The sequence below is a fragment of the Bos taurus genome, chromosome 24 (genome assembly GCF_002263795.3).
Source record: "Bos taurus isolate L1 Dominette 01449 registration number 42190680 breed Hereford chromosome 24, ARS-UCD2.0, whole genome shotgun sequence".
Taxonomy (NCBI): domain Eukaryota; kingdom Metazoa; phylum Chordata; class Mammalia; order Artiodactyla; family Bovidae; genus Bos; species Bos taurus.
Window position 1 is genome coordinate 43,458,341 of NC_037351.1, and position 25,706 is coordinate 43,484,046.

Below are 25,706 nucleotides of genomic sequence, written 5' to 3' on the forward strand. Positions count from 1 at the left end.
AATTTTCCACAGTGTATTGTGATCCACACTGTCATAAGTTTTAGTGTAGTAAATGAAGGCAAAGTAGATATTTTTCTGGAATTCCCTTGCTTTCTCTGTGATCCAGTGGCTGCTGGCAATTTGATCTCTGGTTCCTCTGCTTTTTCTAAATCCATCTTATACATTTGGAAATTCTCGGTTCATATACTGCCAAAGCCTAGCTTGAAGGATTTTGAGCATAACTTGCTAGCATGTGAAATGAGTACAATTTTACGGAAGTTTGAACATTCTTTGGCATTGCTCTTCTTTAGGATTGAAAACTGACCTTTTGCAGTCCTGAACACACTGCTGAGTTTTCCAAATTTGCTGATATATTGAGTACAGCATCATCTTTTAGGATTTGAAATAGCTCAGCTAGAATTCCATCACCTCTGCTAGCTTTTGTTGATAGTAATGCTTCCTAAGGCCCACTTGATCTCATACTCCAGGATATCAAGCTCTAGGTACATGATCACACTATCATGGTTATGCAAGTCATTAAGACCTTTTTTTTTGTATGGTTCTCCTGTGTATTCTTGTCACCTCTTTAATCTCTTATGCTTCTGTTAGGTCCTTATTGATTCTGTCCTTTATTGTGCCCATTCTTTCATAAAATGTTCCCTTGATACTTGAAATCTTAAGAGAGCTCCACTCTTGAAAGTCGTGTTGAGTAGCAGTCATGGGCCCTGGTTCCACCTTGTTTCTTCTGTATGGCGCACAGGTCACAGGTTTTCTGAACTCCAGTTTGCTTGTTTAATCCAGATGAGGACTCTGGATTAGTCCAAAGTTTCAGAAGCCACCTAGGGGTTTTGTTAAAATGCAGGCTCTGGTTGAGCCAGTGTGGGATGGCACCCAATTTCCTGTGTTTCTAACCATCACTCTGGACCACACTTTGAGTACACAGTTTCAAGGGGTTATTTTATTTCATGCTCCCACTGGCTATACAGTGGAGGACTCGGCTTTATTTTACACATGAGAAAACAGCTTTTGCAGCTGATGGAGTCAGATGGCAGAACTGGAACCAGACTGGGGTCTAACTGGCCCTGAATTTATCCATGTGAAGTATAAACTTCATACTGCTTTCCATTTTCTCCTGGGTTTGCAAGAGTAACTGTGGTTCTCTAAGTAAAAGCCACTTAGTAGGGAGAAGCTTAACTGTTGTGAAAATAAATATTGAGACAAACACAGAATAATAATAATTCTTTTTTTCAATAGAGGGAAAAAGTATTGTCATGGTATCAATAGTGTGCAGGTCAACTCCATAGTGCATTAATACAGGGACTTCATTGCTGTTTTGCAGCTATTTTAGGGTTATTTAACTTAGACTGATTTATTTAAGAAATGTTTAATCTGCTGTCAGCTTGGTAGCTGAGTCAAACCATGTAACATTTTTACAAAATGATGGGGCGTGAGGCACTGTGGTTGGAACACATGTAGGGCATTGAACATTTCTAGATAAATAGCTCTCTGTGTTACAGTTTTGTTTTTTTTTTTAATTTTAATAATATATTTAACCCAGTGTATCCAAAATATTTTTTCAACCAACAAACAATCGACAAAAACATTACTGAGATTTCTTCATTCTTTTTCTTTTTTTCCATTCTAAGTCTTCAAAAATGGCACAGCCATTTTATACTCTCTCCAGTTTGGGAATCCCTTGCTGTCCTTTGGGAATCCCTTGCTGTACTAAACTTCTATATCTCCTTTTAAGAGCTCTTTGTCTTATAAGGTTAAACATAATTGTCTAATCAGATATTACTGCCAAAATATCTGAAACAAGCCAAAAGCTTGTTAGAAATGTGAACTTTCATCTCTTCTTAGCCTTTTGGCTAAGATCAAGTGAATTAAGAGCTTTCATTTACTACTATTATGCTGCAGTGCATCCCCAGTAGCTAATGTGCCTTGAGATATTAAGTAGTGATGGTATGGAACTATTGTGATGAGCAAGGTATTTAAAATTGTTTTCTTTTTTTATATTATTCTCTAAAAATCTCTATTTTTATATATGAATTATAAACTGCTGCTGCTGCTGCTGCTGCTAAGTCACTTCAGTCGTGTCCGACTCTGTGCGACCCCATAGACAGCAGCCCACCAGGCTCCTCTGTCCGTGGGATTCTCCAGGCAAGAACACTGGAGTGGGTTGCCATTTCCTCCTCCATGTGTTACAGTTTTTAAACACTAAAAATACATTAGTGAATTATTCTTTGCTATAGGCTGATGTCCACAAATGTCAAATAAACTACTACTGTGTTTTGAGTCTGTAGGAATGTAAAGTTCGTGTTCTTTTAAAATCCTCATCCATGACTTTAAGTGTAGCAAACTTACTAAAATGTACTATTTTGTGTTTTAAAGGCCAAATTCCAGGGTGTAAGTTTTATGTGGAAAATTTCATCTCAGGGCAGAATTTTATAGCATAGTCATAAACCTCAAAGAATGGGAATCTGTAATGGACAGAGCCATCACCTCTGACCAGAGTCGCCCTAACAGGCACACAAGACACATAAATGTCTCCCAGGGCCTCTGGCTCATGTAGAGACACAGAATCTTTACAGATTTTGAGAGTTAGTGCCTCAGTGGAATGTACATAGGTCCCCCGGAAACCACTGACCTGCTTTGATTAGTTTCAGGGCCCTTTGTCTGCAGACAGAACCCAGGACGAATCCCACCCAACTGTGAATGCTTGCAGGTCAGTCATGCTCAAGGTCTGTGCGTTTTCTCCAGGACTGTGTGTGTCACACAGGTCAGTGAATGGAGGGCCTTCACAGAGGGAACCTTGGGGCTGGAGGTGGGGGCTCAGCCCTGGTGGCCGCCACAGCCCCCGTGAAAGGACAAGCAGACAAGAACCACTGATCTGTCATGGTTAGCCACACATCCTGTGGGTGCAGGTGAAGCCGTTGGGTGGCATGTAGGGGTAGAGATGTGCATGGTGTTAAGTGACATGGTACTGGGAAGTTATTTTGTTACTTGTATTAACATGTGGTGAGTTTATTTTTAATGAAAAAATATTTAACATCTTCAGTTTTAATTTCAAATATGGTAAATGCTGGTAGATGTCATCCACATAGAGCTCTTTGGGGTAATGAGTCATGTTTAAGGGTACAGCGGGACCATGTCCCTGGAGGGCCGCCGGCCTCAGCAGTGCAGGAGGGAGGGCCCGGGAGGGTCCCAGGAGGATCCCGGGAGGGAGCACACTGACCAGAGAGCTGGCTCAGCACAGCCTGAGAGCAGGTGTTGTTTAAATAGTTCTTTCCCTCTGAAAGAAAGGCGAAGGCTTCTGTGCAGTCCCCATAGCTGAAGACTATCTCCCCTTGCTTGTACTGAACTTTTTAGTGTGATATTAGGTCAGATGAGTCATGTTTGTCAGATAAAACATAAGGTTCTAGGTGCTGTTGTCCTGTTCAGACCAAAAGAAATAAAGATCCAGAGCAAATAAAAAACAAGCTATAAAAATCTTAGAAGAAAAATATGTATAGAGTATTGGAGAGAAGACCTTCCTAATCAATGAGAAGCTTTGAAGCCATAAAGGAAAAAGATTATAACAATATATGATGGCATAAAAATTTATATTATCTCTAAACCCATGGAAAAGTTTCAAGAAGTGACAGACCAGGAGAAAATATTTGTAACACGTGTAGCAGATAAGATGTATAGCCATAATATGTAAAGACTGCTTACAAATGAGAAAGCTACAAATAAAGTAATATGAACTAATATGAAGAAAAATACAAATTACCACTAATCATAGGGAAAGATCACAATCACTAGTAACCAGGGAAATACAAATGACAAGAAGATACATGTTTTTGCCCTCCGCCCCCACCCCCCCTGCAAATTAGTACAAATGGAAAGGGCCCAGCGTCTGGAGCCACGAGGCAGGAGATTCCCTTCCCTCTCTCTGACAAGAGCAAGTGTAGAAGGTCGTGTCAGTGTGTGGAATCTCTGCTTAGGGATGCTCACAAGTGTGGGTCCCACACAAATCTTTTTGATCATGGTAGAAAAAAGAAATCTAGCGGCATAAAGAGCAGTTGCTTAGAGAATGCAAGGTCCAGTGTTTTCGTGTTTAGGAACTGGGGAATGAGATCTTGTTTAAAGATGTTTGTGAAGTATTGAGTGGAAAAAAAGAACAATATATTTGTACAGCAATTCCATTCATTGAAAAGAAGAAAGCCCTTATTCAAGACGTGAAAGACAGATACACAGAATGGCTGAGTTGTGCCCTGGATGACATGGGCATCGCGGTGAGAGCTGCTGGCTCGTGCGGGAAACTTGTATATTGTACACTATTTCCATATATGTTCTTTACATTTTAAAGGCATCTTCATTATTTTTTTATAATAAAAATACTTTTCAAGTAAAACAAATATATATCCACAAATGTCCATAGAAGTATGACAATGTAATTTGATTGATTTGCTGCAAATGGTCATCTGCATAGCCTTCCATATTCAGAACAAGATGACATGGGCTGACAGCTTCCAAGTGAAGCCTTAACGCGTGTAGAGGCGTGTAAGGCCCCTCACTGAAGTCATCATCCAAAAAGCAGTACAGTTTTCTTGAGAAGAGAAAACATTTATCAATTCCAGGGCACAAGGCAGCCTGAAAGGCAAGTTTTGAATACTCTGCTGTGCCAGGATCCAGCCCCGGTGGAGTCAGGGGTTTCGAAGAGGAGACGGCATCGGCGATCAGGAAACAACAGCTTATTTAAACGTTAATTAAGGATATAAAGAGTAATAGAATAAGGATAGCTCAGGGAGGAAATTCAGTGGAGAAAAGAGGCTGAATAATTCAGCCAGAAGGTGAGAGAAAGAACGACATGGGGAGACCAAGTTTCGGTGAACAAGGCCTGCACTTTATTTTCCAAAGTAGTTTTTATACCTTAAGTTATGCATAGAGAATAATGGGGGAAGGGGTAGAGTCATGCAGTAAGCCAGGCTTTCTTCCTGCAAACTTATCATACGCAAAAGTTTAGGTGATTTGCATCATCTTCTGGCCCAGAGGCCTGTTAACATTTTAAGACTCTTTCTTCAGAAAGTTTATTTTTCTCTAAAGGTGATTGGTCAGGAGCCACCCTCCAAAAGCATTAGATAAAGTTGTATTCCTATAGGGCAAAGGTGTGGTGGGCTATAACAAGTAAAAGAATTAACTCAAGGGTCCAAGGTTACAAACACTGCCAGGGACACAGCAGGTAAGGGATATGGAGACTTAGCAGCAAACATTGGCCCAACAAGTGAAAAACCCTTCACCAATACAATTTCTAATCAATCTTTTAACTGCTCAAAGGAATCTGTATTTAGACAGTTTAGAACATCTCATGCCTCTCACAAATGGGGGGCTCTGAGCAATCACATGTGGCCGGAAAAACCTATTCAGGCAGGCTAGAGGACTTCCAAAGGAGATTTTAGGTTGAAACACTATCAGACCCAGGAACTTTATTAACTGGAGCTGTAAGTTAACTCTTTTTCTGAGAGAGGTAGTGGGGGACAGCCCCCTGTAAAGTCAGAGGTGTAGGTGAGAGCACAAAGCAGTAAAGTAGGCAGACTCTGGTTTTGGGGGTAGGTGCTCGAGAATTTCCAGGGGGACTCCTGAGGCTCGATCCCGCCTTTGCGTATGCCGAGCCTCCTTCCTCATGACCTTTGCCACGGGCTGAGTTCCTCACGCTGGCTCACAGCAGTGATAGAATTCCAGTTGAGCTATTCCAGATCCTGAAAGATTATGCTGTGAAAGTGCTGCACTCAATATGCAATATGCTGGGAGATGGCTCCCGGCACTGCTGTTCATTCACAAAATAGAAATAAAAGTCGGTAAAACAAGGCATTTTCTTAGGTTCAGTCTCGGTGCCACATTGGCAGCCCTTGATTCCATGCTTCCTGTCTGCTTGTCCCCAGAACTGTGGTCCCCTCCTAAGATGCCCACCTTGTGCTTGGCAGCCAGGGTGGGCCTCAATCTGCCTGCAGGAGCGATCCTCCAGGTGGGCACCTATGCAGTGGGTGCCCCAGAACCCAGCTTGGGCTCTGGAGTCTGTCCTCAGTCCACCACTTTGCCTGCCGTCAGGAGCACAAGATGATGGAGGTGGGCTCCTCATTGCTCATGCAGCCTCATCTGTGTCCTCGGGGATGGGCTTTGGGGTCCAGTCACACGGGCACCACTGAGTCCTAGACACGGACAGTTGTGTGCAGGCAGAGCGTTGTGAAGAAGTGTTTCTGCCTCACACGTGTGTCATGCCCACAGCGTGTGAGGATAGACGAGGTCATACTGGTGTCTGCAGCCCAGCTGCAGAGTCTCAGCCCTGGCCCTCAGACAGGCAGTGATTTCAGTTTCCCGGAGGTGCTGCCATTTTGATCCTGGTAGTGCTTTGTAGCTTCTGGGGGCTTCCTCCCCGAGGATGTACAAGTGCAGACAAGCCCCTGCCCACCAGCCACGAGGCCTTGGGTGTCCATAGCACAACAGAGCAGAGCGGACAGCTACCGTAGGGAGCCCAGTCATGGGCCAGGGGTGCATCCAGCCCACCCACCTGGGCCCTGCCGCCGCCCAATCCCCTGCCTGGCCTGGCAGGCCCATTTGTCAGTCTCTGTCCCTCAGGTGTGAAGTGGGGGCCAAGGTTGGGGTGGAGGATGGTGCCACAGGATGGGACTCATGGGTTCAGGAAGACCCTCCTTCTAACCCCACAGGATGATGCAGGGCTGGCCCTGGGCTCCGCTTCCCACAGAAGCACTGGCACCCACGCCCCCACACACTGCTGGTGAATGCATGGGTGGGGAGTGTGTGGTTTAGACAGACTTCTGTAATGGCGCAGTGGGAACCCAGTGGAGACGTGTCCTGTCCTTTCTCTGGGTGGTGCCTCTTCCCTCCAGGGTGCTGCGCGGCCATGGGGAGATGCTTTGGGAATCATAGTTTCAACATCTAGGGGCGGGAGGTCTGCCAGGGACCGGGCCCTGAGCGTCTCGTGTCGCGGGAGATGGAACCCAGGAGCTGCCTGCCCTGGGAAAGGTGCCCGAGTGGTGGCTGCCTGTCCCGTGTGACATGGGTCCGTCTCAGGACAGAACCTGTCTAAGCAGCTGGGGCCTTCCTCCCTCACCTGTTAGCCACACGGCGATACCCTCAGGCAGCAGGCCTGGAGAAGTTTCTGTCCCTGGAGGGCCTGGGAGGGGGTGGCCCCATGCCTGGCTGACGACTCTCCTCTTCGTCGCAGCGGAGCTGGAGTTCGCTCAGGTGGTTGTGGTGGTGGTGGTGGTCACAGTGATGGTCGTGGTCATCTTCTGCCTGCTGAACCACTACAGAGTATCCACCCGGTCCTTCATCCACCGCCCAGGGCAGGGCCAGAGGCAGGAGGACAGGCCGCAGCTGGTAAGTGTGGGCTGGGTCTGGGTCTCCCCGGGGGTGAGGCTGGGGCTGGGACCACGGGCATAGGATGGCACTGGGCTCAGCTCATAAATCCACTGCACGGAATGCCCAGGTCAGGGTGCGATGGTCACCGATGCATCCTGCGTCCCTGCCTATACTATGAGACGGTGGCTCAGCAGGGCAGGGCTGTGAGGGTGCCAGCCGTCGGGGCATGAGGGCTGGCGGGTTGTGTGGGCTTCAGATCTGTTGTCCCCGTGAGTGGAGCTGAGGTTTCTCCAGTGTCCTGTGTCCCTGGCAGCCAGAGTCTGGAAAAGAGTGGGACTGCTGGGTGCTGCCCCCAGACCTACAGGGACAGTGTCTGTGCCTCCAGACCCACAGGGACAGGGGCCTGCAGGTCAGCCCTGAGGGACTCCTCCTCCTCCGCCTTCCCTCGCCCTCTACATCCCCTTCCTGCCGCATTTCCTCCCTGAGTCCCTGTGCCGGGCAGGTGCATCCCAGGGCTTGGATTTTTCTTCTGATAAAACCAGGGAGGTGTAAATACCACTCCCAGAGGTTTCACAAACTCATGATGCATGTTTACACAGTGACCAGAAACCGTTCAGTCCAGGCCAGGGCTCTGTTTCATGTCTAGTTGGGACACGACACAGATGGGATCCTGGAGTGCTGGGGGTCGCTGCCCAGGAACGTGTCCCCCAAGTGGCAGCACTTCTTCCCCCTAATTACTGCCTCTTCCCTTAGGGCTCCTGAGAGGTACCACCGCCTTTCACGTGGCTCTGGGAGAACAGTGTGACCCGCTTACAGTCAGGGTCCCACCGGGGACCATCTGTGGCTGTCACGGTGCAGGGACGCTGCTGTAGTGATGCTCTGAGCCTGAGCGCACCCCCTCCACTCCGCCCCATCCTCCCTAGGGGCCCTTCGGTAGTTGCACTGATGCTGCTACACACGTGGGTCTCGTGGCTGCCTCGGGGACGACAGCAGTGACGAGAGCCTTTGCCCGCAGTTCCCCAAGCTAGGCGTGTCCACAGGGAACCTGCCTCATCAGAGGGTCTTGGTGTGGGCTCTGCCTGCCTTCGTTCCCTGGGTCATTGAGTGGACGTGGGCCTGGTACCCACCAGTCGAAGAAACGTCACAGCGAACCCCAGCCTCCCCCCATCAGCAGTGCTGTGGCTATTTTTGGTGGTATTTTCTGTCTTGGGGGAGGCTGGGGGTCTCCAGAGGCCATTTGTGTGTGGGGAGGGTTGCAGAGCAGGAGGCTGAAAACTGTAGGAGGGTGTGGGGTAAGGCAGCTTCAAGGTGCCCTTCTGGATGCCCCAACATGCAGCCAGCCTCCCCACAAGGGGCCTAGAGGGTCCGGGCTACCCATGGCCTCATGTGGTTTGTGCTTGTTTGGAGGTGGCCAGGGTTTGGAGGTGCGGTGTCTGCTGTCTGCATCCCAGAAGCCACCGTGCCTGCTGTTGGCAGCTGGTAGGTGTGGCGCGCCCCCTGCCGGCCTCCCCGTGTGTGAGCATCCAGGGCTCTGAGCCAGTGCATTGCTGGGACTCCCGCACTTCTGTGGGCCTTTTGGCCCATTTGTTCTGGAACCGTGTGAGGTCTCCACAACCATGTTAGTAAAGAGTGTGTTTATTTTAAAGGGGTGTGAGAAGGGCTGGGCATCTAATTTATCATCTTCTAGAAAGTTTGGTTTAACACTATTGGTTAATGTTATTTTTATATATTTCTTGGGGGAAGAGCTGATAGTCAAGGTGGAACAATGAAGCCCAATAGTCCGCTTTTGTTTTTGAGGAGAGGCTGAACATGTAGATGTTCTGATGTGGTTGAGGAAACTTGACTCCTTTTCTGCACTAATGGGCTTTCCCTTTATCCAGAAGGGAAAGGCAAGCTGGGGCCTCAGTAGCCGTGACAGCCCGGGTTCTCACAGAGAGCCCTCTGGGAAAAGGTGGGTTGGATCAGTGGCCCCTTTGGGCCCAGCTTGCTCAGTTTTGGAGGATTTGCTTTGTGCAGTCATAGCCCTTTCCTCATGTGGCCCCTTGCTGCCCCCAAGACCTGTGGAAGGACACACTTCTTTGCCAAGAGAGGGACAGATGGAGGCTGTTTTGGCAAGGCTAGTGAGCCTGCATCACCACAGTGTCCCTGAAATGCCTTTCCAGGGGGCCAGGGCAGTAGGAGGGACCAGCCCTAAATTTGGTGGAAGCAGCCATTTCTGGATGAAAATGAAAAAGAGCTATCAGTCAGTTGGCTGCAGTTAAGTTACAAGAAAAGGAAATGCTTCAGTAGTGGTAGCAGCAGTTAAGTGGGTTTGTGATAAAAAGCTTTGTGTTCTTTCTGAGGGAGTCTGCTCTTAGTTTGTAGAACCATTTTTTTTAAACTTAGTTATTTTGGCTGTGACACTGGGTCTTCGTTGCTGTGCGGTGGGCTTTCTCTAGTCGTGGTGCGTGGGTTCCTCACTGCAGCGGCTCCTCCTGTTGTGAAGCACTGGCTTTATTTGCTCCAGCTTCAGCAGTTGCAGCTTGTGGGCTCTAGAGAGGCTGAATAGCTGTGGCACGTGGCTTAGTTGCTTCATGGCATGTGGAATTTTCCTGGACCAGGGATCGAACCCATGTCCCCTGCTTTGGCAGGCAGATTATTATCCACTGCTCCATCAGGGAATCCCTATAGAGCCTGGCTTATGTGAGTTTGGAATTTTCTTATTTGTTCTCTGAGGATGGATTTGATTTTTGGTACCCGCCAAAATCCATTTAGAGTTAAATCTCAAGAGTTGATGATGCAGTTGATGCAGTTGATCAAGTTACTGATATGATTTTGGTATAAAGTCAAGTGTGACCAATAGTAAGCCTGATGTTGTTCGGGCTACAAACTAATGCTGCAGAGGAAGGCCAGGAAGGACCCAGGAGGGGGTGGTGGACAGAAGCTTGGTCTCCGTTGTTAAGGCTCTTGTGATAAGGCTATGTTCATGTGTTACTTCTGTTCATTTGCTGGTAAAGTTTGCTTTTACTTAGTCCTTAAAAATTGATGTGGTTTGTTCTGGGGGGAAAAAAGTGTCCTCTGAATGATCTTGATTCTGAGTGGTCCCTGTTGGGGAGGCTGACCTGGGCATCTAAGGGAGGTGGCTAGGATGGCTCTGCTCCTCCCCCACCAGCTCCACGGCGAGAAGGCACGTGGCCTGAAAGGAGGCTCACAGTGTTTGGCCCTGAGCTCTCTGGTTCCCAGGCTTCTTCCTCTGGAAGCCTGACTGCTCACTGGCCCTGCCCCCAGCCCAGGAGACATCACAGTCCTCCTCTTGGATTTGGTTCTGGGCCTGTAGGCTTTCTCTAGCTGTTGATTGTTCTGGACAGTAAAGGAGTCCCTTTGTTTTCCTCCCAGGAGAACTTCCTTCATGGTTTGTCTTTCCCTTAGGGAATGTGGTCTACACTGAATCAAGTTGGGAGGGAAGAAGTCTTGAGAAGTCTGATGATGGCTGCCCAAGGTGGACAGTCACCAGCGCCTAAGCTGTTAGTGTTGCCTGGGTGGAAAAGTCAGTACGACTGAGGAATCTGTCTGGGAATAGGGAATAAACAAGAGAAAATGGACTTTTGTTGTTGTTTGGTCGCTAAGTTGTGTCTGACTCTTTGCAACCCCATGAATGGCATGCCATGCCTCTCTGTTCATCTCCCTGAGTTTGCTCAAACTCATGTCCGTTGAGTCAGTGATGCCATCCAACCATCTCATCCTCTGTCGTCCTTCTTCTCCTGCCCTCTTTCTCAGCATCAGAGTCTTTTTCAATGAGTCAGCTCTTTGCATCAGATGGCCAAAGTATTGGAGCTTCAGCTTCAGCATCAATCCTTCCAATATAATATTCAGGGTTGATTTCCTTTACGTTTGACTGGTTTGATCTCCTTGCTGTCCAAGGGACTCTCAAGAGTCTTCTCCAGCACCACAGTTCGAAAGCATCAGTTCTTTGGCACTCAGCCTTCTTTATCAGATGGCAAAGTTGTTGCTAAATACCCAAACATCAGTTTTAGCTATGCTTTTCATCCTGGAACAGGGAGTAAAATAAAATTTCAAATATTTGAGGCCATATGATAATGTTCATTTGCTGTGAGGAACCCTTGGGTAGAAACTGAAATATCCAGCAGTGATCTTGCTTTATACAAACTGGCTGTGTCACCTCCAGCGAGTCATGTACCCTCCTTGGGCCTCAGTTTCCTCCCATCCAAAATGAGTGAGAATTGGCTCAGATCAGAGACCTTCAGATTGTCTGACCACTTTAACCAAATGTGTAGGAAAGACATAGCACTTAAATCGATACCACTTAGCTCTTGAAGAGGCTGCAGTTCACAGTATGGAAAACTCTGTACTGGGTGTTTCCAGTGCCCAAATCTGATGATCCCTGTGGTCCTCTGTGTATTGAAAGGAGAGTTTAGTTGAGAGCTACACCAAGAACTTTGGGGGCATGGGGTGGTCTCATGTGGTCACAGTGCCCATGGTCCTACGGCAGCAAGTGGGCTTCAGCTGCAGCTCACAGCACCAGCCAGTGAATCCTGGTCACAGATGACTCTCTTTCAGTGCTATAAGGATGGTATCCTTTGGATGGGAAAAAATCTAAGAGATACAGACAAAAAAAAGAGTATTAGTACTCTGAGCACTTATATATCAACACATTGAATAAAAATAATAACCCAGATGAAATGGACAGATTCCTAGAAACTCCCTCCTAAGACTGAGTCCTGAAGAAAGAGAAAATATGAATTGATCTATAACTAGTAAGGAGATTGAATCAATAATCAAAGACCTTCCAACAAAGAAATTTCCTAGACTAAATGGCTTAACTGGTGAATTCTACAAAACATTCAAAGAATTGACACCAGTCCTCAGACTCCTCCCCCAAAATTGAAAAGGATGGAACACTTTTGAACTCATTTTATAGGCCAGCATTGCCCCAGTACCAAAACCAGACCAAGACACAACAGGAAAAGAAACCAATGGCCAACATCCCAGATAAACATTGATGCAAGAATCCTCAATGGCACTAACAAATGAGAATTCAGCAGCATAATAAAAGGATTATATCACCATGACCAAGTGGGGTTTATTTCTGGAATGCATGGAGGGTTCCACATTATGAAATCAATCTATGTAATTCACCTAACAGAGTGAAAGGAAAAAAAACTACATGATCGTCTCATTGATACAAAAAAGGTATCTAACATAATTCAACACCCTTTCATAATAAAAACATTCAACAAACTAAGATACAGGGAAGCTGCCTCAGCATAGTGAAGTCATCTGTGAAAAGCCCACAGTGAACATGATACACAGCAGTGAATGACTGAGAGCTTCCCTGCCAGACCTGGACAAGGAAGGAGGATGCGTGCTTTCACCACTTCTGTCCAACACAGCTGGAGCAGCAAGGCAAGAAAGAAATGTATCTCAGTACGAAAGGGAGAAGTAAACTTACCTCTCTTTGTAGATGACATGATATGTAAGAAAACCCTAAGCGTTCCAATTAACTAATAAACAAAAACTCCACTAGAACTAATAAGTTCAGCAAAGTTGCAGGACACAAAATCAGCCCCCTCCCCCCCGCCAAAATCAGTTGTGTTTGTTTACACTAACAACGAACAATCCAAAAAGAAATTAAAACAGTTCAGTTTACAATAACATCAAACAGAATAAAGTACTTAGGAGTAAACTTAACCATGAATATGAATGGTTTGTAGTGTTGCTGAAAGAAAATCATTCTCAAGTAAATGGAAAGGTATCTTGGGTTCATGGACAGAAAGACTTGATACTGTTAAGATGTGGGAACTACCGAGAGCAATCCACAGAGCCAGTAAAAGCCCTGTCAAAATCACAGTAATGTTTTTCTGCAGAAATCGAAAAGCCCATCCTGAAATTCATGGGACTCCACTCCGCCCATAGCCAAAATAATGTTGAAAAAGAATAACGAAGTTGGAAATTACATACTTCTTGATTTCAAAAATTACCAGAATGCAATAAAGACAAACATTTAGACCGATAGGATAGAATAGAGAGCCTGGAAATAAACTCCCCCATGTATGGTCAGAGGGGCTTCCCTTGTAGCTCAGTCAGTAAAAGAATCTGCTGGTAATGCAGGAATCCACCTGCAATGCAGGAGACCTGGGTTCGATTCCTGGGTCCGGAAGATCCCCTGGAGAAGGAAATTGCAACCCGCTCCAGTATTCTTGCCTGGAAAATTGCATGAACAGAGGAACCTGGTGGGCTACAGTCCATGGAGTCGCAGATTTGTCAGACATGACTTAGCGACTCAACTACCATATATGGTCAGGTGATTTCCAACAGGGGTTCCAAAGACCATTCAAGGAGAAAGGACACTCTTAAAAAATGTGTTGGGAAAACTGGGTGTTCATTGCAAAATAATGACAGTGAACCCTTATCTACTAGCATATACAAAAAGTTAATTCAAAACGTATCAAAACCTAAATGTACAAGTTAAAACTATTAAACTCTTAAAACAATAGGGAAAAAGCTTCATGACATTGGATTTGGCAATGGTATCTTGGATCTGACACCAAAAGCACAGGCAACCAAAGGAAAAAAATTGGTAAAGTGGACTTCAAAAATTAAAATCTTAACCTTATCACAGGACACTATTAAGAGATTGAAAGGCAACTCACAGAATGGGAGAAAATATTTGCAAATCACATATCGATATTCAAAAAGTATAAAGAACTTTTATAACAACAAAGTAAGTCAACATAATTTTAATTTAGGCAGATTTGAAATAGGTAAAGAACCTGAGTAGATACTTCTCCAAGGAAGATTATACAAATAGTCAACAAGCACATGAGAAGAGCTCAGGATCACTAATTGTGATGGTTAATTTTATGTGTCAGCCTGACTGAGCTAAACAATGCCTGGATAAAGCATTACTTTTGGGTGTGTCTGTCAGTCATTCCAGAAGAGATAGCCATTCAACTCAGTGGACGGAGTGAAGAAAATCTGCCTTCACCAGTGTGGGTGAGCATCATCCAATCCCTGAGGGCCTGGGTAAAACAAGAAGGTGGAGGATGGACATGTTCTTTCTTCCTCTCTTTTCTTGGGCTGGGATGTTGATTTTCTCCTGCCCTTGGGCATCAGAGCTCCTGGTGTGGGGGCCTTGGGAATCCACAACATATATCAGTGGCCTCCCCGGTTCTCAGTTCTTCATTATTTGGACTGAATTATACCACTGGCTTTCCTGGTTTTCCATCTTACACATTGCAAATGTGGGACCTCTCTGCCTCCATGAACACGTGGTCGATGCCTATAATCAATCTGTCTCCTGTTTCTCTGGAGAACCCTGACTTAACATACTAACCATACACAGGCCAAAACCAGAGTGAGATGCCACATCACACCCACTTGGACTGGTTATCAAGAAACTAGAAGATCAGGATTGGCAAGAAATTGGAACCCTGTGCTCGTTGGTGAGAATGTGAAATGGTACCACCACTATGGGAAACAGTAGTGGTTCCCACCACCCCTCCACATTAAACATGGAGTTACCACATGACCCAAAAGTTCTCCTCCATGAAAAGCAGAGATTCAGAGAGAGATTTGTACACCCCCGTTTACAGTAGCATTATTCATGATGGCCAAAAGGTGGACCCAACCAAGATACCTATGAGTAACAAAATACAGTATGTCCCTGCAGTGGATTATTACTCATCCTTAAAAAGGAAGGAAATGCTGACACTGGCTGCACCATGGATAAGCCATAAAGTCATTATGCTCAGTGAAGTAAGGACAGTATTGTATGATTCCACTTGGATGAGGTCCTTAGAACAGTCAGATTCATAGAGACAGAGGGTAGAGTGCTGGTCACCAGGGCCTTGGGTGGAAGGAATACAGAGTTGGTGTTTAGTAGGTCTGGTGTCTCAGTTTGGGAAGAAGACAAATTCTGGAGATGGATGCGGCGATCAGTGCATGGCAAGTGGATGGATTTAATGCCACAGAACCATATGCTTTCAAATGATTAAAATAGTAAATGTTACATATAACTTACCACAACTTTAAAAAAGACAATTTTGATTTTCCACTCATCATCCAGCCCGAAAAAAGTGCCAGATTTAAAAGGAAAAAATGCAGTCATTGTGTTCTGGGTCTGCAGCCGGCATATCTGGATCATTGGGATGGTAAAGACAATCACTTGGAAGAGCACGTGATTTTTTAATCTTTAATACAGATGTTTTAGTGTCAGGTTCAACTTAGGGGAAAGTTTCCTGCCAATGTGGCTGGAGGAGTAAAATACAAAGCAGATTCCTCGAGGATAAAGGAGTCTGAAAACATGCATCTTCAGCCTGTGAGATCCAGAGCTGTCCTGTTCCTTCTCCACAACATGCAGATTCCCTGGAGCCCCTCGTGGTGGCCCAAGGCCATTGTGGGCCTGGGTCCTGGTGGCCCTGCTCCCCGCGGCACCCATGGGGGCATCTTTAGGTCACCAAGAGGTGCTCTGTGGACACAGCTTGAGTGAACAGTTCTCACAAGCACACAGCTAGGAGAGATGCAGTGCATATGGGCCTGGGTAGTGGTGCTGGCTTGATTTCATTCCTGTTGCTGTAAATTCTATAAACTGCTTATTTCTCAGCTTACTCTGCCATGGTCAGAGGACCTGGCTCCCCGGGGCATTTGCTGTGGTCGCTGTGGCGGTGGTGATGTAGACGTGTCCCCAGGGGGAACAGGCTGAGTGGCCAGAGAAGCAGGGGGAGGGGAGGTCTGGAGGGGTGGGGTTGACAGGAGGGACTGTGAGAAGCAGGGCTGGGAAGCATGTGGATTTAGAAACAGAGAGGTTGATGTGAATTTGGTGAAATACAGGACTGAGTGTGTACAGGGCTTGGTGTGAATCTTTTCCAGGCATTTTTTCAGTTTTGCTAATTTCTAGGGAAATAAAACCATTGAGAATGGTTACTGCCATTTTCAGAAAATGCGCCACCCTTCTGGGTCCTTCCTCACCTGCTTCATCTGGCGTTGTGAGTTCTGGCCATCAGGCTGTTCCCTGTGCTTTAATCTTCTGCTGTTGTCACCAAGAGTAGAATTCTGAGTCCTGGAAACAGTGGAGGGTGTTCTGTGCTGTTCTCAACGCTTGGGGCTTGGACACCTGGTTAGTCACTCTGTGGCCTATCGCCATTACATGGTTGTATAGTCAGACCTAAGGATGCCACCTGCTTGCAGTGAGGGGGGCTGTGCTGGACGCTGGCCTGCAGGGAGCAGGGAAGGTCACCTTTGCCTCTGAAGGTCACCTTCGCCTCCTAGGTCTGCCTCTGGTCACTTTCAGGTCACAGGAGGCTACGATGGCAGATCATGTGTACTTATTCTTTTGGAATCCAAAAATGTGGGCACTACCCTCACTCTGATGCAGTTCTTATCAATCACAACAGCCCAGCAGACCCTGCTGTAGTCAACAATGAGTTCAGAAGGGATACCACATGGGAATACTCGGTTGACAGGTTCATGGTCTTAGAAGTGATCCTTAGTCATGCCTACTGTTTGCTTGTCAGCCTGGCCAAACATTTGTGAAACAAGATACTACAACTCAATCTCAGGTTCCACTTACCTTGTGAATGTTTGTACTGAAGAATCAGTTCATTGGAAGATGCCCAGAAGGCTCTTAGGTTTGGGAAACTCAGTTTTCAGTTTGAAAGCCCACTGGTGTAGATGGGCAGTGCTTTCCTTCTGCTGCTGTTAACGGGCAGCCCCAGCTCGGAAGGCTTGATACCAGAGTTGCACACACACATGTGTAGATTGAGAGATTCCAGACCTTTCTCAATGCTACTGTGGGGAGATTTGTTGTACTTGTGGCCACAGGTTTCCTCGAGGTGCAGATTAAGGGCTGGGCTTTGTGGTCCTGGGTGTTAAACAGTCTGTGTTCAGCAGAGTGTGTGTGATGCCTTGGTTTTGGGTGCTGCTACGTGAAACTAATTATCTTCCTGTGATGTCCACTCCCTGCTCCCCACCCAGGAAGGGTGCCTGTGGCCTTCAGACGGCTCTGAACCTCGGCCCACCTCAGAGGTAAGGGATTGGAGACTGGCGAGGTGTGGGTGGCAGGAAATGAACAAAATTGGTGGAAGGGTTGATGTGTCAGCACAAAGACTAAGATGTGTGCTAATAACCTGGTTTAAGAGGTGCGGGAGGAACTTCCCTGGTGGTCCAGTGGTATTAAGACTTCACCTTCCAATGCAAGGGGTTCAGTCCCCGGCCAGGGAGCTAGGATCCCACATACCTGGAGGCCAATATAACCAAAACATAAAAGTGTTGTAACAGATTCAATAAAGACTTAGTATGATCGGGAAGGGGCTTTCTAGGTGGTGCAGTGGTAAAGAATCTGCCTGCCAATGCAGGTTCGTTCTCTGGGTGGGGAAGATCCCCTAGAGTAGGAAATGCCAACCCACTCCAGTATTCCTCCCTGAAAAATTCCATGGACAGAGGATCCTGGTGGACCACAGTCCATGAGGTTGCAAAGAGTTGGACACGACTGAGCATGCACACACATACAATTGGGAAAATAAGTTTTTTGCTTTTAAGTTAAAAATATGGTATGAGAGAAGTTGATGGATGAATATATATCTTTATATATGTATGTCTTTCCTCTAGAAGAAAGTTGAATGGTGAATAAGTTATGTTAAATAAAATGTCTGGATTCTTTTGGGGAAAAAAAATCTATAATCATCTTTACTTTGGAATATAAAACATTTTTCATGTTGTTTGCTAAAAATTACAGGAAATTTTATCCAAAATAACTGGATAAGTCTAGAAGCCAGAAAGAAAAAGTCACTTGTTTCATATTTTAAAGTAACTGATAGGGCAACAGGTTCCTATAAATAAGTCATAAGTTGTCCCAGCCTTGTATCTGCTCCAAGTACAGGCCCGTGGAGTTGCAACTTTCAATTACAAAGGAAATTCTGTCCCTTTCCCCACTCCTCTGAATCACAGGTCTAAGAGCTGGAAGGGGCTTGAGAAAGCAGAGGGGCTGTCCTTACTTTCTATAAAAAAGATCAGGTCATGTGGGGGGCTGGCCTGGGGGTGGGGGCTCCTGTATTCTTCTTAACCCAGTGGGAAATGTACACATAGCACATACAATAACTCCATTAAACCTACATTTTCAGGTAACTGCAATTATCCGTTGCTGAACCATCCTGGGTTTGGCAAGGTGAGTGATGTAAGTCATTAGGAATGAGAAAACTTTTTTTCCTGGAATAGTCTTGTTTTTTTGGTGGGGGAGGTTGTCAGATGGGTGAGAACAGACCAGGCGTGAATTTCCCTGCGGCCGTCACGTCCGTGGTCATCACTGTGCTGAGAACATCTCGCAGCCGTTCCTCTCTTCCCTGCAGACCATGTATGCCCCGCGGTGCAGGGATGGGGTGACTGCCCCACCTTTTCTCCAGAGGGATCGGTTCAGCCGCTTCCAGCCCACCTACCCCTACGTGCAGCACGAGATTGACCTTCCCCCCACCATCTCCCTGTCGGACGGGGAGGAGCCGCCTCCTTACCAGGGGCCCTGCACCCTGCAGCTCCGGGACCCTGAACAGCAGATGGAACTCAACCGAGAGTCGGTGCGGGCACCGCCCAACCGAACTGTATTTGACAGCGACTTGATAGGCGTATCCGTGTACAGTGGGGGCCCATGCCCACCCAGCAGCAATTCAGGCATCAGTGCCAGCACCTGCAGTAGTACTGGGAGGATGGCGGGGCCGCCCCCGGCCTACAGTGAGGCGATGGGCCACTACCCGGCCGCCACTCCCTCCCACCCCCAGCACAGCAGCGCACACAGGGGGAGCAGACTGCTGCTCCAGCGGGAAGGCCCTGGAGCACGGAGCTGCCCGACCAGGGCACGGACAGGAAACCCAGGGAGTGCGTCTGACCTGTGAGCACACCTGATGTGAGAAAAGAAATGGGGGCGTCGCAGCACAGCAGAACTCAGTAAAACAGAACAGTTCTTTTCAGGGGAACCACACGCAGAAAGGAATAGCGTAAACCTCCAGTCTGGCCACAACAGTATTCACCTGCGGCAGAGACGGGACAGGGCTGGTTTTGGCGAAGTGTGGGCATGAGAACACAAAAGGGTGCTTTGAAGACACCATGAAATAAAACCCACGAGGTATTTGACTTTAATGTGAAAGCAGAGGCCAGAATGCCTGTTTTACAATTAACCGAATACAGAGGAAAATGTTATACATTATGGGGAAGATTCGCTAGTTTGCTTTCCCCCCGAACTGTGGAACTTTTGTTTTAAAAAAATATGATTTGAAGTTTGTGCTTTGTGTGCCAAGGTATAAAGTGAAGTCAGATGAATGCAAGGAGTTAAATCTGTGTTGTGATGCTGTGTTTTTAAAAATTGCACTATCTTCATTGTTTAACATGAGGAAGCTTTATGTGAAGTCCTGTATGTTGTTTTCTCACCTATGCATCATTAGGCCCCATAATAATGTTCCCCCCATAATTGTGCAGGAAAGGGTGTTTGGGGAGGTAGCCTAACATACTGCTAACTTACACTTGTGAAGAGAGTCATCACAGGGCATGCATCACCAAGGCACCTGCAGACTGGATGGAGCAGAGGAAACTCCCACATCCCTGGTGGGTTGAGTCCCTCCAGCCTCAGGCTGTGTGTTTTATGCCTTCATTCACACATCACACAGTGCTGCCCTAGTGCTCCAGCAGGGCACTTTCTGCAGTAATTGATTTTTTTTTCACTGTAGCATGAAATATACTCAGATAATATACTATTTTATGCAATAAATTGTTTAAAATGCAAGGTGGTTATTTTTATACTGTTGAAACATGTGATTTCAGTGTTTCCTGTGGTCTGTTTTTCCCTGGATAGTTGAGGACAGGCCTGGATGGCTGATCAGTGAGACTCAGCAGTGGCTCCGATGTGCTTGCTGCCCTTGTGTTGCCCGACACTGGCTGGGGGTTCTGTGTGTGCAGAAACTCCTGAGTTGAGGAAGGGAACCAGCCCCATATGGGAACCAGCGCCTGGGAGAGACGCAGGGCTCATAACCAGCCATGCTGCTGGGCCACTCAGCCTCTCCTGGAGAGCAGAGCTGGGCAGGGAGTGACTCAGAGCCTTGGGTGAAAATGAAAAGCACAACCTGCAGCTAAACTCGGCCAGAAGACTTCAATCTTGTAACGTCCATTCTCCCCTAACAGTAACTTCCTTCTGCAGAGTATCTGCCTTTCCTTCACCCAGGTGGGGGCTTCTGTGCAGTCCCTACCTGGTCTTGCACGGTCTCTGACCTGCAGGTCCAAGTGTCCACTCAGTTCTTAGTGTTGTCGTCTTGGGTGTGGTTGTCTGGTGAGGTGCCCTTGTGCTGCTGGCAGAGCACTGTCAACCTCAGGTCCTGTCTGCTGCCCGTTCTGAGGCCCTTCTTGGCCGGTAAGTCCCGGGTTTTGTCTGGAGGATTGGAATCCTCATCCATTTCACAGTGACATCCACACAAGTAGTTGGTCTACCTTAGGAGAAAATGGTCAGCGGTTGTCACTCATGCTTCAGATCCTGTTGGGCAGTGTGCCTCCTGAGGGCCACAGTGGGAGCCCTAGGACAGGCAGAGCTCCGGGGGACCTGACCAGAGGACCCCTTCATCCTCCAACGAGGTCAGACGGCCTTGACCACGAGCCTATGCTTGCTTGATGGAGGGTTCACCTTGAGTTGGTGGTGAATATGGGGAAGTGCCTGTCCTCATCTGCGGCAGATTCAGTCAGGCATCCTCCCAGGTGCAGGACGAGGTTGGCTGATGGTGTCGTCATTCCAAACTTCGCCAGCACTTTTGGGAGAGTGGGTGAGCCCAGTCTATGGTTCTAGCCCACAATGGTGAGTTATGCTCCGAAATTGGTAAATTTCTGCAAGTACCTGAACATCTGGCCTCTGTCCATGGTACTGGCAAAACAATAATTCAAATAACTTTAATTGTCCTTTAAAACAGAGGTTGCTCCCTTTCAGCCACCCTATTAGATAACTGCCTCTAATGTAAATAGTTAAAGATGTCCGCATCTCTAACTATTCAAAGCATGACTTGGATGGTCTCTGAGGCTGGGCCTCTGTAATGAATTAGTTTAAAAGCTGAGGTCCTAAATTCAATTAGGTCAGTCTCCCTTCCATACAGGGATAAGGTGATTTAGGTCTCTACTCTCTCAAAAGTTGTGTGGCCTGGCATGGAAAGGAGACATGGCTCTGAAGCTGCAGCCTAGTCAGTGGCATCCGGGTTAGACGCCAGAGTCAGGTGACCAGGGAGCAGTGGGTGGAATCTGGGCTCCACAGTCTCACCAACACCCTGGGTGTGAGACTTGAGCAGGCCCACCTACAGGAAGATTCATGCATCTGTTGACTTTTTCAGGAAGCCTGTTGTTCCTCACTGAGGTTGTCCTTTCCTACAAAAGAGATTTTGCTAAACAAGCCATGCATTTAGAGTTCTTCTGTGACCAAAATTCAGTGTTTAAAAAGCTTGACAGCCCTACTCTCTGTCCTCCACACCACAAATACACTTGGATACACAGCCCAATCAGCACAGGGAAACATGCAAAACACAGGCAGGTTTGTCCTGAGAATGAAACTTAAATCCACTAACTGCAGCTGGGAGAGGAGGACAGGGGCTAGTAGGAAGGGGCCAGCAGGAAACTGCAGGCCTTTCACCCCAGCACAGGGATCTGTGCTTAGATAAGCATGTCTCTAACTTCGAGTTACTGCTCTTTACGTGTATTTTGTCATCTTAAGAAGAAGGGCTCAAAGGCCAGCACTTTGCAGAAGTGCTCAGACCTGGCAGAATCCATTCCAGTCTCTGCCTTCCTCAGAGCCAGAGGCTGCATCCTGACAGGTAGTCCTGGGCCTTACATCTGCCTGCTCTCTGGAGGGGGTGTCCCTGCAGACACTGGCTGGGGCCATATGCCCCTCCAAAGCAGCTTCCATCCGCTGCTGGCCACATGGCTTATGTGTGGGTCAGCCTGGCTGAGACATGGCAGCTGGGGGCTGCTCCCCAAGCATTGTGTTTGTGGTGCTGAGGCTGCTGCTTGAGGTCTGCTGTTTCTAATGACAACACGTTGGTGTACCCTGCATTTTTCTTAAAATTTCCAAAGCTCAGCAGTGTCTGTGAAGAAAAAACTGGGAAGGATACTGGTGCTGGGTGTGTGGCCTTGCAGTGACAGACACCTGCTCCCCACTTCTTGGTGGAAGACCAGGGACCAGGCTCCCCCTTTGCATGGTCACCTTGGTTACCATGGCTTTGGTGAAGTGGAGATGCACTGGCAAGTCCCCCCAGTGTGAGGACACTGTGTCTAAAGGGGCCCAACAAAGGCAGATGAAACACCTACTCTCACCCCAACCATGAAAGGGTCCTAGCGGCTCACCTGCCTTGTGTGGATTCCCTAGAAATCAGGATCTCAGCTTAGGTTATTTTACTCCCCAAGTGCTGCATCTTGGGTCTGTATTCACAGCCAGGGTTAGACGGTCATTTGCTGCTACTGCCTTCAGGTTGGCTCAGGAAGGGAGGCCTTGTGAGCGGTGCTGTCCTCAGTGTGCATGGTGCTGGGTGAGAACTGTCCAGAGATGCAGGTGATGAGGATCCACATCCTTCCACAGAGCTCAGAGTGCAGCAGTTTCAGAGTGACTGAAGTGCCACATGTTCTAACTTCAGCTGACGCGGTCATGCCTCACTCATGGCGGTGCTTTCAGTGTCTGTCACATATTCATTTTGTAAGGTGCTGTATATATAACTTGACTAGATTATGCACATATCCTACCCAATGGGTGGAACAAAAATGGTACTGCAATATAATGTATAGGAACCAGATTTAACAGAAATGGCATAGAATTTGTGAATGCCTATGTGTTTTGTCCTCTTTTGTAAGGAAATCTGAGTGGATGCATACAGATAAAGTCTATGTCATTTATTTTCTTATTAAATATCAATATTATAACACAAGGGAAATAAGTGTGAACAAGCAAGCGCAGCCTATATACAGCAATCAGAGTTGCATCTTTGCTGTGAAAACACTTTTTAAGAAATAAGTTTTTAAAATTTTGTAGCCTTCTGGGGCCACCAGATGCTTATTTTTAATCCCTTCAAGTTCAGCTGGACCAGTAGTAGAGTCAGGAAAAATGCTGATTTTTTCAACTTGCTTTATGAAAACATATTCTATCTTACGTTGTAGAATGAAGAGGGCAGACCCAGTGAAGAATGCACTTTTCATTAGAACTGTAAAACTTTGCAGAACTTAGGTCAGAGTGAGCACAGTGGCCTGCAGCAAGGATTGTGCAGTCTAGATGCATTTATGACCATCTGTCTCTCTGTGCCTTTCTGACAAATGGAAGCTGTGAACCATTGAATGAGCAGTAGTGTTTGGAGAAAAATAACTCTGAACAAACCAGTCCACTTGAGAAGACCCCATTCTCAGAAAAATGTCTGTTACGGGTTATAATGAACAGACTGGCAGTCAGCTAGCCGAGTGAAGTCTTAATCCCTTCCCTTTGATATATCCTGGTGAAAACTACCCCAGAACCAAACTAGGCTTTGCCATTGACCAGGGATCACGCCATTCCCCCTGACAAAGCATCTACTTCCAGCTCTCGTGATTCTGATAGTGACCTTTGTGTTTATCTTCAAATATTCTAATAGTCAAAAAAGAAAGAAGTGACAACATTCACTAAAACCACTGATGAAACAAACTCTGGGTGTGGGCCTCCTTCCAAGTTCTGTCCATGGAGGTCATTGGTGAAATACTGCCCAGCTGATCCATACTTCCAGTTTATTCTGTCATCAGAGGATGTTAATTCTAGTTAATTGTTTTTTATTTGTTCTGCAGTATGTGTTCTGATTTGAAAATCACGACAGAATTACTCTCATCCACAAAATAAGTACTGCAAGTGCCTCTGCAGCTCTTGATGCTAACAGACCAGAGGTCAGTCCTCCAGCTGTGCTTTTCAGGGGCCACAAGATGATTAGGGTCTGTGTTTTGCACTCAGAGCCCCTGCTGTCTGCTCACTGCTAGCAGCAGGGTCCTGGTGGCTCAAGTCAAGGGTGGAGGCTCCTCCCTGTCAGAACCCCTCCCCCGCACAGGATGCTGAGCAGGTTGTTGTCTGAAGCACTAAAGCTGGTACACAGCATGGCTTCCTTTCTACAGGACTAATAGAGGCTTAAACTTTACTGTTACTGATGCAGGTTCATTTTAATGTGCTTGCCTCCTGTATTACTATTCTTCATTTCATAGCTTTCAAAAATCACATTTTCTGATATAAAAGCTATTTTTAAATATGCGTAATACTATTAATAGCATTTAGTTCACTTTCACTAGGCTGCTTTATAATGACACATACAGCTGTATCTGAACTTTTCAATAGTCATTAGGTTCAGTATCACAGGTTCACATGACCTATGATAATCCAAAGTCATGGTCTTTTTTTAAACCGCCATTTGTGCTTACTGTTCAATGTAATTCCCAGTTATACACAGAGAAGGATTTCCAGCTGTTTTGTACCTGCCTGTCTGAGTGATGATACAGTTCCTAGACCCAAGGTCTGTAATCGCAATGCTTAAAGGACGATGATGCTCTAGTGCTGTGTATTATGAAATCAGCCCTTTCTGACTGTTTTTAATGCTGTGGTTGAACTGCAGCTTAAAATCATTAAAAATAATCAGTGATACATGTGTCTCTTGTTTTTTTTTTTTTTTAACAAAAAATCTTTTCACAATATATATTGGCTGGGGGTGGTGGCGACTGTAAGTAAAAAATCGTCTCAGAAATGTTTCTGATGCTTATTTGGTTCTTATTCTGACTTTTCAGAAATCACTATATTCTGCTATAAACAACACTAGTAGATCACATCATACAGTTCTGGTTTCTACACAGGACATTCAGGGATTGTCACCTGACAGGTGTCACTTCAGGCTTCTGGACGCTGTCACAAACTGGAGTCAACTCAGAAGAAAACGTGAATGAAACTAATAGGAACTGTTCAGCAGGTGCCCTCAGAGGCTGAGGTCGTTTCTATCAGTTTTCAGTTCGTGATGGTGGAGCAAAAGGAATTCAAGATTCCTTCACTGAGAGATGAGAATGATAACTCTAAGCTCCAAATAAGTACATAGATTCACAGATCACATGATTGAGAATGTACAAAACCTCATACAGTCCACCAAAAGTGAAGTGTAAATGTTAGTTGTTCAGTCGTGTCCAACTTTTTCCAATACGTGGACTGTGGCCCACCAGACTCCTCTGTCCACAGACTTCTCCAAGCAAGAATATTGAAATGCATATAACTGAGTTTAGCTTGATTGCAGGAAAAAAATTAATATAAAAAATTAATATATTTTTGCATTTCTATACATTAGTAAATGAACTTTGGAAACTGAAATCTTAAAGTACCA

The 25,706-nt window shown here is 46.4% G+C and overlaps 1 protein-coding gene across 10 annotated transcripts in view; it reads left to right on the forward strand.

Moving 5' to 3' along the window:
• Positions 1-24,985, forward strand: part of LDLRAD4 (low density lipoprotein receptor class A domain containing 4) — a 173,755-nt gene extending 148,770 nt beyond the window's left edge. For 9 of the 10 annotated variants that reach the window (XM_059881063.1, XM_005224323.5, XM_059881066.1 and 6 more), the window contains 3 exons: positions 7,208-7,362; positions 17,317-17,367; positions 18,687-24,985. In XM_059881063.1, the coding sequence (XP_059737046.1) occupies positions 7,208-7,362; positions 17,317-17,367; positions 18,687-19,223 (743 nt within the window). In that variant the 3' untranslated portion in view covers positions 19,224-24,985. The remainder of the gene's footprint in view (positions 1-7,207; positions 7,363-17,316; positions 17,368-18,686) is intronic. The other variant, XM_059881065.1, reaches the window with a different exon arrangement.
• Positions 24,986-25,706: the final 721 nt, after the last annotated feature.